This window comes from Austrofundulus limnaeus, unplaced genomic scaffold (assembly GCF_001266775.1).
Source record: "Austrofundulus limnaeus strain Quisiro unplaced genomic scaffold, Austrofundulus_limnaeus-1.0 Scaffold30, whole genome shotgun sequence".
Taxonomy (NCBI): Eukaryota; Metazoa; Chordata; class Actinopteri; order Cyprinodontiformes; family Rivulidae; genus Austrofundulus; species Austrofundulus limnaeus.
Window position 1 is genome coordinate 1918443 of NW_013952432.1, and position 18534 is coordinate 1936976.

The 18534-nt window shown below is 38.6% G+C and overlaps 1 protein-coding gene and 1 long non-coding RNA gene across 2 annotated transcripts in view; one reads left to right on the forward strand and one right to left on the reverse strand.

Annotated features, from left to right (window-relative positions):
• LOC106515567 (uncharacterized) overlaps positions 1 to 18534 on the forward strand; it is a 48561-nt gene that overhangs the window by 9909 nt on the left and 20118 nt on the right. The gene's annotated exons all lie outside the window — the stretch shown is intronic.
• LOC106515565 (carbonic anhydrase 1) overlaps positions 16535 to 18534 on the reverse strand; it is a 7179-nt gene continuing 5179 nt past the window's right edge. Inside the window, exon 7 of the mRNA XM_014005423.1 lies at positions 16535 to 17912. Within this exon, the coding sequence (XP_013860877.1) occupies positions 17790 to 17912 (123 nt within the window). The 3' untranslated portion in view covers positions 16535 to 17789. The remainder of the gene's footprint in view (positions 17913 to 18534) is intronic.

An 18534-nucleotide genomic window follows, 5' to 3' on the forward strand; every position in this document is an offset into this window, starting at 1 on the left:
ACACACACACACACACACACACACACACACACACACAGCTCCTTCTTGCATCTATTTGGGGTTTTACAGCAGACAGTAACTACATGACGTGAAACACTATTATTGTCAGATCAAAAGATGATCATAAATAAAAGATTGACACAAATCAAAGCTCTGTGGAAAAAGAAAATCATTTGTGCAAAATTATTAGCATGAGAGCAATGGCATAAAAACTGAGACTATTGTTTTGTTTGCCAGCATAGAGAAGTGTGGCAGGAGTGACTGACCATCTAWGGCAGGGATTCTGGTCCTCGAGGGCCGCAGCCCTGCATGCTTTACTTTTTCCCCTTCTCTAACACTCCTGATTCAGTCAGTGAATTACCTCTTCCAAGTTCTGCAGAAGCCTGAAAATCATCCAGTCATTCAAACCAGGTGTGTTGGAGCAGAGAAACAAGTAAAACGTGCARGGCTGCAGCCCTCGAGGACCAGAACTGACTATCCCTGGTTCATGGTCATACCAACAATAAAGTTGTAACTAGAATAGTTCCTGGAGCACCTATGAAGGGGCCAACCACATGGCTTCTGTTTTACGTTTTAATTTTAAGATTCAACTATATGTTTTGGAGATCACAGCCTGCCACCACAAAACCAAATTTCACCTCAATATGTCTAAAAAAGACTGAGTGATTTCTTCATTTTAGCTGTTGGGGTCGTCTGTGATTTTTGATTTGGATACAGCATGTGATGGGGATTACTGACAGCTGCTATTTCAGCTCATTATAATACTGTAGGTGAGCTATAACCATTTAAAAAGAGCTCTGGTAGCCATCTCATATATTTCTTATTAGAACTGTGCAAATGATAGAGATTGCTCTCAGCTACCTATTTACCAGTTTTTAGCTCATTATATCAGGGAAAAAAATAGTTATTTGAGCTTAGCTTTGGCGGCCATCTTTATTTTTTATTTGGATTCAGTATGTGGTAGAGATTACTCTCAGCTACTAACATGACAATTTTTAGTTCAATGTGTGTTAAAATGTCTTAGTTAAAGTAATTTATTAATTAATTTATTTTAACAGTGGCGGCCATCTTGGATTTTTGGTTTGGATTCAGTATGTGATGGGGATCATTCTCAGCTACCATCACGCCCAATTTCAGCCCAATGTGTCTTACAAAGGTCAAGTTATAGATGATGGATGGAAAAAGTAAAGACAGAATGTGGTTAGAGTGAGTTCCTTAATTACACTGAGAAAGGCAATTAGCTCAACGAGTGATTTATTGACTGCAGCAAAACATAACCTGCATAACAGGGAAAATGGAAGAAACCAGCGAAAAGCTGAAACCACAGAATCCCCATATGAATAAATGTGATGGTAAGTTCTGAAGCCATGAGGACTGGTGAAATTTCTCTCTTGTTTTTGTAAAAAGTAAAGTCATGAATCATGACTCACTTCAGATTGTCAAACTCTTTTCTTAATGTTTTCGACMTGTTAGAATGAAATTAGAACACAGCTCATCTAAACTTCACTTTACAGACTTTTTTACTACGACATAATCTTGATATTATAAGTCATTGTAAATGCAGATTTAAAATGTGCTATTTTGTATAGCTAAAATTAGGCAGTACACAACATTCCAAAAACCTAGTTGGAGTTTATAAATTACTGACGGTTTGGGTGTTTTTCTTTCAGCTCTTCTTGAAATGAAWATACTTCATGTTATCAGACTGAGGGTGTTATCAGCAAGTCAACATGCGGTGCCAGAATTCTAATGTAGACCAAACCCAGCTACTCCCAATGCAAAAACTGATATGTTGCTTTTTAAATTTACTACTTCTTATTTCGATTTATTTTATAACCTGTCAGAGTTTAGCCAAATAAAAGTTTTAGTTTCACTTGTTAACCTTGCATCAAGCGTGTGAACAAGGGTATTTCTGTAAAGCATTAACACAAACACCACCACACAGAAAATCAGACAGCTTCCTGGGAAATCTACACATCACTTGTTTGTTTTTTGCCTAATAATACTTTGTCGTATACTTTACATGATGAGTTATTGTGATTTTAGAAAAGGCAACTTTTCATTATTCAAGTGAAAATTATTTGATAKTTTGAGCAGAATTATCTGTTAGCCGAGTTGGAAATGAATCTTTGCTCTGTGCCTTCACACTGTGTGGGAATTAGCATAGGCATAATTTCTCAAGAATATTATCTCATAATCACTGTCAAACCCATTGTTCACACGTCTGTGAGCAAACACGCAACTTCCTCAAAGGTTTTACACAGTGCCACTAGTTACTTTGTTTGAAATATAGTAGGTGTCCGGTTGAGTGTAGAGAGAGCGAGGGTTTTGAGATCAAACCAAACATTTGCAGTTGAATATTAGCCATGGTTTTTAGCTTTTTGAGAATCCAGTTCCACAAAAAATAGTACAACTTTATTCTTGTGCATATTTTCTTTCCTTCTTGTTTTGTATTTTTATTTGGACCTTCTGTAGAGGCCTACTGGTTATTCCCTTCTTCCAGGTTAGGAAATGTAAACCCAAGTCCTGAATAACGGCAAATTTCGGAACAATAAGAACTGGAGTGGTGGCATGGTAACTCAGTTGATAGAGCTGTTTCCTCTTGCTAAGAAGGTTGCCGGACTGAATCCTGGCTGGGAATCCTTCTATATGTTCTCTCAGTGCATCTTTGGGTTTTCTCTGGGCACTATGGCTTTCTCCCACAGACCAAAAACATGAATTTTAGGCTAATTACCAACTCCACAATTATCCTAGATATGAGCGAGAGGGTGAATGGTTGTTTGTGGCCCTGTGATGGACTTGTCCCTGTCCAGGGTGTACCTGTTTATTTTATTTTATTACAATTATTTTTTTTTTATTGTTAGGCTGCTCCCGCTCCAGTCAGCCTGGCATTATTATACCCTGGCTGTGGCTGTCTTTGCATTGAGCAGAGTGYGGGCAAAATGTGGGCACAATCATCATAACCTTTGCTACTTTTCCTTCGACTATGTTGTAGTCCATTATTGTTTTGTGGCAAATAAAATTAAATAAAACTACGTGTGTTTAATATTATGATCCTGTTCACATCAATGCAAACCCAACTGGGGCCAGAGTAGATAAAGGTTAGGCTGACTGGAGATGGGGCGGACCAAGGCCGGGCCTTACAATGCAAAAAACACCTATTGTGACATAACCCTCCCGGTCAGTGAACCAATCAATGGGCAACAGTACCTATCATTAAATCAGGCCGAGCAGCCTGGCCCGGACAGAACCACAGGTCTCCAGGTTCAGAAATTGGGGTGGGACTGGGTGATAAGGGCTAATGCAAACAAGATGAACCTGGGATTCCTGTCAGGCTGGCTCAGGTTGGTCTTGCAGGGCTAAAAGGCCTTTAGTGACTGCTGGACTTGGGCACCAGTGACCCAGAAAGAAAGGAGAGGGTAAAGATGATGGATCAATGGATGGATGAACTGGAAAATGAGTAAGAGAAAATGGCCAAACAAAAGAAATAAAAACAGGAAAAAAGACAAGAACTAAATTTATAGACAGCCTGCTCATATGAACAGATTATTTGAGAAGTTAGGCTCTGAATTTTTTATTGAAAAGACAATTTTGATGCAAATTTCATGCAATTAGAAAAGCTTTTACACAATGTTACGATGATAATCCAGCTGTAAAGGGTTTATCATTACACAAGTTTGGAAAAAGTCACTTTACACTATTTAAAAGTTCATTTTGATTGTGAAGTAGCTCACCGTCCAATGATTTCTCATCTCTTCCATCACCATCTCATGATTTAAGCTGTGTTGACGAAGCTGTAGGACACTTGAGTCATGCAGTGAACTTCTGCCTCTGTAACTTGCAAAACACCAAATGGACATTGGTCATTATTGCCACAAGCTTGTTTTAAATCAACCAAACCTCATTTAATTCATGTAAAAACATACCCTATGCATTATTTATTTATTTATTTATTTATTTATTTATTTATGTTACTTTTCAGCATTGTATGACCAATGATGATCAAACAAAACTTTGGGTTTAGTGGTTTCAACCATTTGCATCAGCAAGCTACTGAAACACACTTCCTCACCTCACTGCTGCATGTTTTTTCTGATTTCCCTACTGAGGTTGATTAATTTGTGTCCATCTATCAAAGGAAAGAATTGTATGTTGCATGCACACTCTGACAGAACTTTCTAAAAAGGCACCAAACTCGTGGAGCCAGACAGAATTTAATTATTACAAAAGAACCGACTGTCAGAATATTGTGTCGATGCGCTGACAGGATGACAAATTTGTCAAAGGTTTGTGAAGATTTGCATTTGTCTTTTAATAAAATCATTTACTGTGTGCTTGGTGAAAAAGTGAGGCCATTACGACTGGCAGTTTACTTATCTCAGGTCATTGTGTAACAAYGCCGTAGCCAAAACTAAATGCACCGTTGGCCACAGGATGTTTTGAAACATTTTCCTGTATATCAAGGAGAACTAACAGTGGTTTCATCCATGCATCTATAAATAAAGAGACAAATATTCCTCATATCAGAGACGGGTTGTGCAGAAGCTTGTGCTTGAATTTAGTCAGTCTAAAGTTAAATTACATCAATAAATTATTCTTATCTGACATTTTGTGAAGAAAAACTCAGTGTATTTCACAGGAGACCAGTCAGCAACTTCAGTTTATGCTTTTGAATTGTAGCTAATTTTACCATTACAAGCAAAGGTTTTTGTAAAAATCTTCTAAGGAATTTCTCTGTAAAAATTGAAATGCATCATTTCCTTTCAGTGACATAACTTGAGTTTCCTTCACACCAAACCCAACTCACTTATAGTTGTGAACTCTCTAAACAACCCACATMTCAGCAGTTGACATGTTTTAGCTTGTTTTTGGATGTTGTTGAAAACATTTAATAGTTATGTGCAAAAACTACTGGTGTGGCAGAAATGTCTTGTGGAGGCTGCTGCAGTTTTAAGTTCCTCACGATGGACCTGTTGGAAAAAGGCTTATGTGCTACAAGCAGCAGAAGCTCCAGGAAACAGTTTGAATCATCAGTGAGAAACAAATGATCAGCTGACACCTCYTAGAGAAATATAAAACTAGTTAATGGTAGCTAACATTTATCTATTGTAGCTGCCTGGTTAGCTATAACGTTTCTAAAACATGTTTATTTATCTCGATATCAGACTATTCAAGGTGGAGCTACAGAAATAATTTTTTAATAGAAATTAGCTAGACTTAATAAAAAATGCAGTCTGCAGCTAAATGCAAAAATAGTTAGTTAGCATTTATTCATTTATTTACAGGCAGCTGCCTGTAATTTAAACCTGTTATTTAAAAGTTATTTAACTCGCTCCACTTTGAATGGTCTGATATCTRCAGTGCTRAACTTTCGGTTTAGGAAATAAAGAACTGTTCGTTTTCCCGTTTTTAGTATGTGAAATAAAAAAGAATAATCATCTGTTTTTCATTTTTCAATATGTTTTATTTTTATTTCATTTGTTTTATTAAATTTTCAGATGATAATGTGTTACAAAATTTGAATGCTAGTTTAGTTGTAAATGTTTTGCTTCATAGATTTTAAGGGACCAGAATTAATCAAGATCAATAAAAAAAATTCAAACAAATACTGCGACCAGTATAGGAAATAGCGCCCCCTTCATTTTTGGAGCGCAATGGTGCCATTTCCAAAAATGGTGTGACAAATGAAATGGCGTGGTTTGCAGCATAGCTTTGTTGAGCATTTTGCTGCTTGGGAAAGTCAGTATTTAGGATTCTGTCCTGAATGAGGGCATGCATTTCATAACCCTTTTAGTGGCAATAAAATAGCCGGTATTATTTAGGCAAAATGTAAGTCCAATGTTTAATTTATAGTTAATGCAAATACTAAACTGCTTAGAAAAACATTAGTTACAGTAGGCCATTAGCGGGCTAGCAGATGAATGGATTTGTGCCCATTGTGTTTAAAAGTAAAGGCATTTTTTTGAAGACTTCACTCGACACTTAATTCTAAAGGTTTAGGCTGAGGTCATCTCATTTTGAGAAATAACAGAGTTGAAGTTGTATTGGTACAACTATAGAACTATCAATATGTATGTATATGTTACAGTGGCTGGGGCTGCATCAGCTACTGCCAAAACAAAATTTAGCTCAATGTCTGCAAACTTGACTGAGCTATAGCCATGTTTGTATTTGCTGATGATTAGTTGAAGCAGCCATCTTAAAGTTAACTGACTCCCAATGACTGAGTGTCATTAAAATCCTACTACTGGTCCACGTTATAATTTGCTAACTGCCAGACAAATGACTCCATGTAGTTATTGGCACCCATAGCTTTTCATGCGTTTTAAGTTAAGTTGGTTATGGTGGCCTAATTAAACTGACCCTAAAAGTGAATCAGTTGTAGATGTGGATCCAAGGATTTCTTTCAGAGTTTTATCAAATAGTGTCCACTGATTCATGAGATATTTTGGTAACAGACACAAACACAGATGCAGGCTAAAACATTATCATGAACCTTTGCATATATTTCATTTTAAAGTCTATTTCCCTTTGCAGTGTTGCGTGAGCTCCGAGGTACTCGTGATAGTTAGAGGTAAATTTCAGCCACTGCCGTTACACTTCCCCCTGTTTTTTTCCTGCATATTTTGACAAGTTTCCTTATAAAAGTTCCTAATTTATGTGTATCTATCAAAGGCATTTACTGTGTGTTGTATGTGACACTTCCTTTCAAAGGTGACAGGCTTGTGATGCCAGACAGATTWTAACTATTACAAAAAATCAACAGTTGGGATATCTATATCTATTCGAGGCACAAATTTCAGGTTATGAATAAGACCTTGTCTCAGAAAATCACTTTTTTATGTAAAAACTTGTTTTAAATATGCTGCTGTCAAAAACAAAAACAAACAAACAAACAAACAAACAAAAACAAGAGCATGTACTATGAAAAGTGAAAACAAATTTCATTTTGCGCCAATACTCTATTGGTCTGACAGACATGATATCTTTAAATGAAGTGATGTAAATTGACAATATAATGAGGAAAATGTTTACTTGTCAGAAACTATCATGGATTCCTTGATAAATAATAGGGTAAAAATGAAACTTTTCATCACATTTAAAGTAAAGATTAACTTCACTTTAGCCAGCAATTATGATTCAACCAAAAAGTAATAACCAGCTAAAATACGTTAAACCTCATAAAAAAATAGAACAAAATGCTACATTCATTTAAACAAATGATGCTGAACAATGGTCAGTCTATGAGTACTTTCCAAACACACCACCTTTTCATCTTCACAAGTACCAGCTAACAGGCTGTAATGTGAGAGTCATGACCTCCCGTCCTTCAACAGGAAACATTACGCCGGTGGGTAATGGTAACCAGCATACCATGGAGGGAGCACAGGAATCTGACCCAAGTCTGGWTTAATTTGACTGAGGTAGGCCTCAAAGAAGATAGGAAATCTGTGGATAACAGTAATTAGAAAAAAGGAGATGAAAGCTCAGGAGGAAACGAGTGAATTAGAAAGTGAATGGGTGACTGTTGTTATCTATTCAAGCAAAACTGCTCAACTCTTGAAGTTTACCTTAGTGCATGTGGAAACGCATTGAGCAAAGAGTAAACTGAGCAATGGAATATGTAAAGAAAACCAGAGACACTGGTATGTATGGACCAGTGGTTCTTAACCTGGGTTCGATTGAACCCTAGGGGTTTGATGAGCCGGTCTCAGGGGTTAAGTGGAGCCTCTGCCGCGGAGGTAAAGACACACTTGTGTCAAGTCATGATGACGCCCCGCTTGGCCATCACTTGCTGCAGAGGATCACGTGAGATTGCTTGGCCAATCAGTGCTGGCCCCCAAAAAAGTATTTTGTGGATTCAAAAACGACAAAAAACAAATAACTTTAAAATAAATGAATAAAAAAGTTATTAAAAATGTTAAATTCTTCAAAAAAAAAAATCCCAGTTTATTTTTTATTAGTAAAATAGTAAAAAATATTTTTGGGGGGCTGAAATTGTTTTGGGGGCAAATTATTTTTTTTGGGGCCAGAATAAAGTCATACTGTAATTTGTTGTGAGTTCATGCATTGTGTTGGTTTTGTTCTGTGAGCAAGGTGATGTTCACGCACGGCTCATTTATACACCAGTAAAAAAAAACAACAACAACATATACCTATGTCTTGAATTGGGAAAAAAAATCATATTTTATATATAACTAAAAAGGGTTCAGTGAATGCGTATACGAAACTGGTGGGTTCGGTACCTCAAAAAAGTTTAAGAACCACCGGTATAGACTCTAAGCTCTCTGTTGCAGCAAAGCTTTCATTTGATATCACTCTTATCGGTGCAACCAGCAGAGCAGGAGGAGGGGGCACTGAGGTTCTGTGGAGGTGACCCAGATAAGGTTATTCCTGCTCTGTGCAAGCCAAGTGGGACCGGCCATAAAACGAACCCACTCCTTGGTTATCAATGGTCTGTATTTTTTTTAATCAGTCAAAAGTAACAACATGCTACTCCGACCGTACTAGCAAAAGCCAGATGATCTGTTGGTAAAGAACCTGTCACAATATGAGTCCCACAGGTCAAAAAAACCTGACAGGACTCCTTCTTCAGCCTGACAGCATCCCTCACCGCCGATGTCCACCAGCGGGTTCGAGGGTACTCCGGGAGTATGGGGTACCAGGCCCATTGTTATGGGCTGTTAGGTCCCTGTACGACCAGTGCCAGAGTTTGGTCTGCATTGCCGGTAGTAAGTCGGACTTGTTTCTGGTGAGAGTTGGACTCCGCCAAGGCTACCCTTTGTCACCAATTCTGTTCATAACTTTTATGGATAGAATTTCTAGGCACAGTCAAGGTGTTGAGGAGATCCTTTTTGGTGACCTTAGGATCACGTCTCTGCTTTTTATGGATGATGTGGTCCCATTGGCTTCATCAGATCGTGATCTCCAGCTCTCACTGGAGTGGTTCGCAGCCGAGTGTGAAGCGGCCAGGATGAGGATCAGTGCCTCTAAATCCCAGACCGTGGTCTTGAGACAGAAAAGGGTAGGGTGCCTTCTCCGGGTCAGGGAGGAGGCTCTGCCCCAAGTAAAGGAGTTTAGGTATCTTGGGGTCTTGTTCACAAATGAGGGAAGAATGGAGCGGGAGATCGACAGGCGGATTGGTGCTGCGACTGCAGTGATGTGGGTGCTGTACCGGTCTGTCAAGGTGAAGCGAGAGCTGAGCCAGAAGGTAAAGCTCTTGATTTACCGGTCGATCTACGTTCCTACCCTCATCTATGGTCACTTTGTGTAGTGACCGAAAGAACGAGATCGCGGATACAAGCAGCCGAAATGAGATTCCTTTGCAGGGTGTCTGGGCTCTCCCTTAGAGATAGGGTGAGAAGCTCAGTCATCCAGGAGGGACTCAGAGTAGAGCCGCTGCTCCTCCACGTCGAAAGGAGCCAGTTGAGGTGGCTCGGGCATCTGGTTAGGATGCCTCTCTGCTTAGGCTGCTGCCCCCACGACTGGACCCCGGATAAGTGGAAGAAAACGAACTGACGGACGGATGGACAGTGTCCTGAGACAACGTTTGGTGTGACTTAAGGAGCCTGAGTTGAAATGAATTGAATTCCACATGGAGCGGACGCAAAGGTGACTTAAGTAAACTTTAGCCAACTATTGTGGGTAATACTGTTAAAAACCTTGATTTCTRTTAACAGATTATACTTTGTTGAATAGTGTCATCAGCAGGTGAGTGTTAAATTTTGCAATTCTAATAATCAGCAGGAAAAAAAGCATAACTTGAAGGGAAAAGACACAAGCAAAATTAGTTTTGGGGGCAGTATGCAAAAGAAAAATGCAGATAAATGTGAGTTTTGTGTTAAATTCATATGTCTGCAAGAACTGGAATATGGTTTGTTCAAAYCCATAAACATTTCATCACTCATGCTCAGCCAAGTGTATAAAACGTTCAGTATGTTAAGAATTTATTCTGCTTAGACCCTCCCATTTCCACATGTGTGTCACAGTTCTTTTAGAGTCAGAAACCATCTCAAGTGTGTGATCGGYCTTCTGTGGTCGCTTCCTACAAGTGAAAATGAAAATCACTTACTGAGTCGTGATCAGCACTGTGACCTATAATCCCACAGAAAGCACTGCGTCAGCTTTTTTACCAGACAGCTGTGKTGCATTTCCAACCCCTCACAGTGACGAGACGAGTGGGCTGTTCAAGGTTCCTTGCTATATGTCACATGCCTGYGATGATTCATTATGCAACAAGCTGCACTACGGCTCAGATGTTTGCAGGAAGATGCCTGACATGCTTCCTATAGTGTGTGTCTAATGTATGATATGTCTTGAACATTTAGAAACTTATTGTCTCATGTTATCMTTTATCTACAAAGTCGCTGAACTTTCAGACCTTGGTGTTTACTCACACTGCAGACTAAAGGGCTAGTCCACACGTCCCAGCCTCATGAGTTTACGAAGGCATGTGTTGAAGGAAGTAAAACATATGTGGTCACATCTGGGCTACTTAAAGGCACCCAGCAGGACCTCTCTTCTCACCCATCTGTCACAACACCAGAGAAAGAGAAAAAAAAGATTCAACACAAAAGAAAAAGCTGGTGAGCTACCAAATAGAAACCTATATTAAAAACACCAGTAGGGAGTCAAAAGTGAGAAATTACATTATTTTAATAATCTAGTAAAGAGTTGGTAAAATAATCCAATCTGTTTCTCATATTATTTTCTGTTTTGAGAGTGAAACATACCAGCCAATGTTTTTTTTTTTACTGCTTGACACAACACACTTTATCAGCTCCTCTGTCTCCTCCACATATCAAAGACAAACCTGTTTGTGTACAGGACATTCTAGCAAACCAGAAACGTGTACTTCAGGGAAAAGCTTGAGTCTTCAGACACTAAATCATTTAAACTGGCTTCATTAAACTTTTTCCATTTCTTTAGAGTTGACTTTGTCTGTTTTATAAAAAAAAACTTGAAACATCAATAATTTCAGTCTGTGGTCTAATGTTTCTTTCCTTTCCTTTATTCTGTCACTGTAATAAACTTATTTTTTATGTTTTCATCATGCAAAGCACTGATTGCTGAAATGTGCTGTATAAATAAACCTGCCTTGTTTTGGTTCTGCACTGGCTCTGACTCTGATGATTGGTGCAACCTCCTTAGTGTGTTTTAGTCTTAATATGTTTCACTTGAGAAGTTGTTGCTGTGATGTAAACTCTCATGTGTTGAACCATGCACCTGTGAAGAGGTTGTTCRGTTTCTCCAATATAGAGATCTGAACATTCCTCTCTGCACAGTTCTGCAGACACCACACACCGCTCAGTTTGTGTTTGACCTCAGGATGGACCAGCCTCTGTCTGAGACTCCTGTTACGTTTGAAACACACCGGGATGTTGTGTCTGGAGAAGATTCTTCAGAGTTTATCAGAGCAACATACTAGATGACTTTTTTTTGCCTTTGTATTTCCTGTTGTGTTCTGTGGCATGCTGTTTGGATTTTTTCGCTGACTTGACAAAGGCCCAGTTAGTAGAGGTGTGCGATACTGGGAATTTAGATATCAATCTGACAGCAAATAAATACAGGGCTGGTATTGCTGATAGCAAAACTGATACTTTTTACTTAAACATATTGTTCAGTAAATAATTTTGTGAATTTGCCTTTACTTAGTGAAATATGATAAAACACAGGACAAATGTTTTAGGCAAATAAAATGTTTTATTAACTAACTACAGCAGTATAAAAGAGTATATACAGCGGGTAAAATAAATATTGAACACGTCACCATTTTTCTCAGTAAATATATTACTAGAGGTGCTAATGACGTGAAATTTTCACCAGATGTTGGTAACAACCCAAGTGATCCATACATACAAAGAAATCAAACCATAAATGTCCAGAAATGAAGTTATTTGTAATAATGTGGAATGGCACAGGRAAAAAKTATTGAACACACTWACTGAAATTTATCTAATACTTTGTACAAAAGCCTTTGTTATCAATGACAGCTTCAAGATGCCTCCTGTATGGAGAAACTAGTGGCATGCATTGCTCAGGTGTGATTTTGGCCCATTCTTCCACACAAACAGTCTTCAAATCTTGAAGTTTTCGTGGACCTCTTCTATGAACTCTGATCTTTAGTTCTTTCCATAGATTTTCTGTTGGATTCAGGTCAGGTGATTGGCTGGGCCATTCCAGCAGCTTTAGTTTCTTTCTCTGAAACCAACTGAGTTTCCTTCACTTTGTATTTGGGCTCATTGTCTTGCTGAAATGTCCAGCCACGTTTCATCTTCATCATCCTGGTAGATGGAAGCAGATTTTTATCARGAATGTCTCTGTACATTTTTCCACTCATCCTTCCTTCAATTATTTGAAGTTTGCCAGTACCATRTGCTGAAAAACAGCCCCACACCATGATGTTCCCACCTCCAAACTTCACTGTTGGTATGGTGTTTTTGGGCTGATGTGCAGTGCCATTTGACCTCCAAACATGATGTGTATTCTGGCATCCAAACAGTTCAATGTTGGTCTCATCTGACCAGACTATATTCTCCCAGTATTACACAGGCTTGTCTAAATGTTGTGCAGCAAACTTTAAAGGAGCTTCAACATGCTGTTTCTTCAGCAGTGGAGTCTTGCGTGGTGAGCGTGCATACAGGCCATGGTGGTTCAGTGCATTACTTATTGTTTTCTTTTAAACAAACGTACCTGCTAATTCCAGGTCTTTCTGAAGCTCTCCACAAGTGGTCCTTGGCTCTTGGACAACTCTTCTGATAATTCTTTTCACTCCTCTGTCAGAAATCTTGTGAGAAGCACCTGGTCGTGGTCGGTTTATGGAGAACTAATGTTCTTTCCACTTCTGAATTATGACCCCTTTAGTTCTCACTGGAACCTTCAGAAGTTTAGACATTCTTCTGTAACCGATGCCATCATTATGCTTTGCAACAATAAGGTGGTGAAGGTCTTGAGAGAGCTCTTTACTTTTACCCATCATCAGATGGTTCTTGTGTGATACCTGGCCATCATTTGGGACTGAACCAGCTGATATTAACTTGCACTGACAAGGGGCAGGCTTGCTTTSTAATTACTGAGAGAGTTCAGCTGGTGTCTTTTCTTTCCATGCCTTTTTACACCTCCCTTTCTTCATGTGTTCAATACTTTTTCCCTGTGCCATTCCACATTATTACAAATAACTTCATTTCTGGACATTTATGGTTTGATTTCTTTGTATGTATGGATCACTTGGGTTGTTACCAACATCTGRTGAAAATTTCATGTCATTAGCACCTCTAGTAATATATTTACTGAGAAAAATGTTGACGTGTTCAATACTTATTTTACCCGCTGTATAACAGTATAAAAATATAACATAATTCACTTATTCCCTTGTACTACATGCAATTTGTTTAAGGAAAATTGTCACTAGTGCAAAAATAACAAAAAAGCAACAGATTCACAGACTCGAAGTCAGTATTGACTGACGTCAAGAAGTTTGGAAATTCTTCACTACTGACTTCATTTTTCATTTTATTTGTAAAAAATAGTGTCAGTAGCACCAATAAAATACAAACAGAACTATTAATCTCACCTCGCTAGTATTGATCAATGCTCACCTTGATATCAATAGTGGCAACAGATCGATTACCCCACCCCTACCAGTCAGAAAATCCACAGGTTTGGTGAGTGTTTTTGATGTGTTCATGCTCCTTTTCTCTTCTAACCCTGTGGGGATACGTTCAGCTTGATGGTGYAGAGTTGTAATGACAGAAAGTTTGTGCTCCAGTGGGTCGGTGGAAGTCAAACAGAAGGTACTGATCTGTGTGCGCTCAATGTTAAGGCTTCTGTCTCGTTCCATACATGCACCAAACTGACCAAAAAAGACAGCTTGAAGAGAGAGAACGGAAGCAAGAATTTGACCTTATTGACTTTTTTTAGTTGTCAAACCTGTTGGACCAGTGTAACAATAGTAATGAGAAAAATCAYAGTGGAGCCAATCAGTTCCTGGTAACAATGTTATATTTAATGTGTGACTAAAAGTTCCCTCCTACCAACAAAGTAAACAGGTGCTCCCTGTTTAAGAGTTTTCAACTGCTTTTTCTAAAAGATCTTTCCGGAAACACTGGTTTGGGTCACTGAATGTATGTCCTCGGCGTTAATGTTTACTGCATTTTTCACATTGCACCATTACAAATCACGTGATCTGAGCAAACTTTCCTCTATACTTTATTCTTTTTTTGTGAATGAAGTGAAAAAAATTGATTGTGACAGTGTTAATGAGGACACTTYAGTAGTCAGTAGCTCTAATTTGTACTGATACTTTAGGAGTACATAAAGTTTGACTGGTGTCTCTTTAGGGTCTAAAGTTCAGCTCTATTCTGAGCAGAGTGCCAAGMCAWCTTTTCCTGTTCAGACTCTCACACTTTGTTAGTAAGATGAAATGAAACGCTCCTGAGCTCATCTTACTGTACAGTGTTTGCAAGTGAGGCGAGAAGTCATGTACAGCGTGTGAAATACCATGGCTGAGTGAAATCTTCATTGCACAGAGGGGTTAACAGCGCCTGCACACATGAGAAGTTATCATTAATAAACCACCATCTGGTCCATGTTAGCAGATACACATCTTCATCTGATCAGATTTTTTTTTCATTTGACAAAGTTAGATGACTAGAAGGAGTTTGAAGAGGAATTTCAATGTGAAAACAGCTTTAGGTGCTGAAAATGGAGGAGAAGGGTGCAGAATTTGTCCATTATAATTTCGTTAGCCTTATAGCATATTTGCCTATGTCATATGACTTAGAAAATTATGCTATTAGACAAATGATTTGAATATTTGTGAAATGAATAGTTTTGGCTTGTAAAAGTCAGGCCACCGACAGGTTTATGATTTCAAAGACCACATTTTTTAAAATTAAAAAACAAGGTTTAAATACAACAAACTGCAGTGTTTAAGGTGTCATTTATTTACTTTTTACTCAAAACGGAGTATCTTACAGTGTTACATCCTGTTGGACAGGTGTAGCAATATTAATGAAAAAAACAAAACAAAACAAAACAAAACAACAACAAAAAAAACTAAAGACAGTCAATTTCATGGTAAAAGTATAAAAGTATTAAAACAACAAAGGTGGGTAAAAGCTCACTCTTGCCACCAGACAGTTACTCCCTGGGGTGAGATGACGTTGATGATAAATAATAGCTATTAAAAACCGGTCCAAATCTGCCTWTCCTTATTTCAAATGTGCACATCAGTAATTAAATCAGAAACGTTAGCATGACTGACAAGGTGGGTACAGAGCATGCCGAGGCAGGTATGATGAGAAAATCCGTGAGAAAATGACTTCGAGTACTGAAAATGTATTTTTCTACTGGTTTGCCAAATTTTTTACGAGAAAATCTTTAATAAAAATCACAAAAACTGAATTCTGGTTACAGAACGTGGCAACAATATGTTAAAAGTAAAATGTACATGGTTTTGTCTAAAATAAATGTTTCATTTTTGCATTTTGAATTTAATACTTTAATGTTTTCTACACAGTTTTTGTGCTATTTTTACTCTTTTTCAGTGGATACTAATTGGTTTAGAACAACAACAGCCTGTTAGACAGAATTTATAGTGTTTTCTTTAAACTTAAGAAAATGTGCTTTAGTGTACRTTATGAACAAWTACTGTCTTATCTGGTGTAGATAAYTTTTTGAACATCARTTTAGCAGAATAGATTCAAATTCTGACTGGATTGATGAGCTAACAGCTAATAGTGTCAAGACCAAATGGGCTGCAACAAACAYGTAGCTGTATTGAAAAAGTTATTGGTCATTTACAAACTTTCCACACGATTTCACTTCAAAAGCTCTAATCTGTTGCTTTAATGCCACTTGGTTAGCATTTTTTAGCAAACAAAAAGAAGAAAATTTTCCTCTTGCATTAAATATTTTTGGTACTTTCGTGTGACAAATCCAGAATGTGTTGCAGCTAGTGCAGATACAAAGCTACTGGAGAATTAATTGTCCAAACAAAGATAAATTTAAGGCTAAAATTGTAAACTGTAGGCTACCTTTAGCATAAAATTTAGTATATTTTTGGGTTCACTTATGTCACTATCAAATTAAATGAAATCAACACAGCATAACTGGCACCAGACATTGCTGTTTGGACACTCAGATATGTGCAAACATACACAGGAAGTTTAAAAATAATCTTTCCATTGCAGATCAAAGCATCCTAAACCCACCCTTTGGAGGTTCAAAACATGCCCAGAATCATATCGACTAAAATCCATCAAGTTTAAACTTTAAATGCAAGCAGATGTTCAGAAACAGAATCCATTGTTCAATAAAATCCTGTAGTTAATTTGCCCARTCAGACTGAAAGTAAAACACCTTGCACACTAGTCTAACTTCCAYTTTGGTTTTGTGTTTCAGCTTGGACAATGAATGTGAAATGATTCTAAGACTTTATTGTAACATTAAAAAAAAAAACATATTCAAGCTCAAGCTATTCGAGGTACAAGGAGCAAAATAAAAGTAAACAAGCAAACGAGAGGGCACGAGGTTAATCATAAAATATGTTTATTTAACCAGTAAATGTCCACACACAAAATAGAACGACAACATATTCTTACAGATCCAGTATTGCTTCGCAAAAGGCATTTTTCAAAATATATTATACTGCATATATGCATATATTTTTCAAAATTACAATCTTTCCAGAGAAACATCTCTTGTCAGAAATGCAACACCCAGATGTCTTAAGAGCTTCTTGGTAATCACTGTCCTGCAGAAGACACCAGGTGGACACCAGGTGGACACCAGGTGGACACCAGGTGGACACCAGAATCCATCAGGGTTTTTTTATTTTTTTTTTGCTTGGCTTCTGAAAGAGTGTAATTTTATTTTATTTATGGCTCTGTGCCTTATCCACTATGGCGGTGCTTGTAGACCTGTTGTGCATTTAAGCTTTAGCATTGAATGCTTTTTTTTCATATACAAATTCTTTTAAAAAATCACACTCTACTGCAATATGCTCAGAATAAAAAGAGGAACGGAAGCTTTTGTTTCATTAAATAACCACTTAAGACTCAGCCAGGCTTTAAAGGCAATCCATAATAATAACAAAGCAGATTAGACRGTAAAAGCAGAAATGAAAGTCACTATCATGATGTGTTCTGTCCAGATTCACTGTTCTACATGTTGTATCGGTTGGATCAATAAGCAGGTCAGTGCCTGAGGGCACCATGTCTGCGGGAGACTGCACGTGTGTTGTTTGTGTGATGGAGGGTAGGGGTGGGGATTTTCTGAGGCAATCCCTTGCCATGGAGGCGGCAGCATTTCATTAAGCTGCTGTGGTGCAGAGGCTGGCAGTCAGTCAAGAGATTACAGACAGGCTGGCATCAGGAATGTCCTGTGTGTCCATGTTTGTCCACTGTTGGCACCTTACACCCCCCTTCACAGATGGTAAAATAGTTTAATCCTCCCCCGTGTACAGAAACTATACCGCTCGTGCTTCCGGCTCATCCAGCGCCCCATTAACAGTCATCTACTGTAACTGGTTAAAGTGCAGTCTCCGTGAAAGCGGTTGTCCGATTAAATTATGACCCGCAACTGCTTGGCCGTTACACACCAGAGGTGCAAATCTAAATTCGACATGATCCTGTTTTGTTTGAAAAGCGGAYGAGACGCGCGCTCGTGTGTGTGTGCTTCGCGGTTTGCTGCAAAAGAGGTTATTCTGAGTGGGGGGTGGGGTAGGAGGGAAGGGGAGGACAGGGCAACTGGGCTACAAAAGGTCAAATGAGGGGGGGGGGTGGGTGTCACTGCTGGAAGGAAGCGCGGACAGAGCGGCCCTTGATCGGCTGAGGAGGGCGGTAGTTGTCCGCCATGCAGCACTCGGCCTCGCCGTCGCCCGAGAACAGGAGGTCRCGGAATCTGGCCATCTGTGAAGTGAGAGAAGAAGAAGAGGATGGCAGTCAGCGCTTCGTGGAACACCTTTTATTCAGAGGCACCCACTGGTGACTGAGGCAGTTAGTCACTTTCTTGCCAAGACAAACCTGACAGCACTGATGCTCTATATGAAAAGGAAGGCTAGTGGTTTGAAACAGTTTAGTTAGAAAACCAGGCTACCAACATAAAAGTACGAATAACATCTTTCTGTGAAACTACTAGGTTTAAATACACCAAACTGCAATTTTTATTAGCATTATTATATGCTAACGGATATTTCTTACCGTGAAAGAGAGAAAGAGAAAAACCTGTTTGACTGGTGTGGCAATAATAATAAGAAAAATCTTAGCACGACAGTCAATTCCAGGTAGAAGCTTTAAATCAAAAGGGTGACTAAAAGCTCATGTGTGCCAATAAACTAAACWGCTGCTTCACGCTTTCCTGGGGTGTGCCTGGTTGACAGAGTTCATGATGAAATCTCTTGAATGTTTCATGCTTTCGGTGTGGTTCTCAGCTTCACCGAGTGAATAGTAACAACTATCGGAAAAAACTGTCCAAATCTGCCAATCTTTTTTTTTATTTAATTTAATTTTTTTTTTAAAAAGTGTGTTCCAT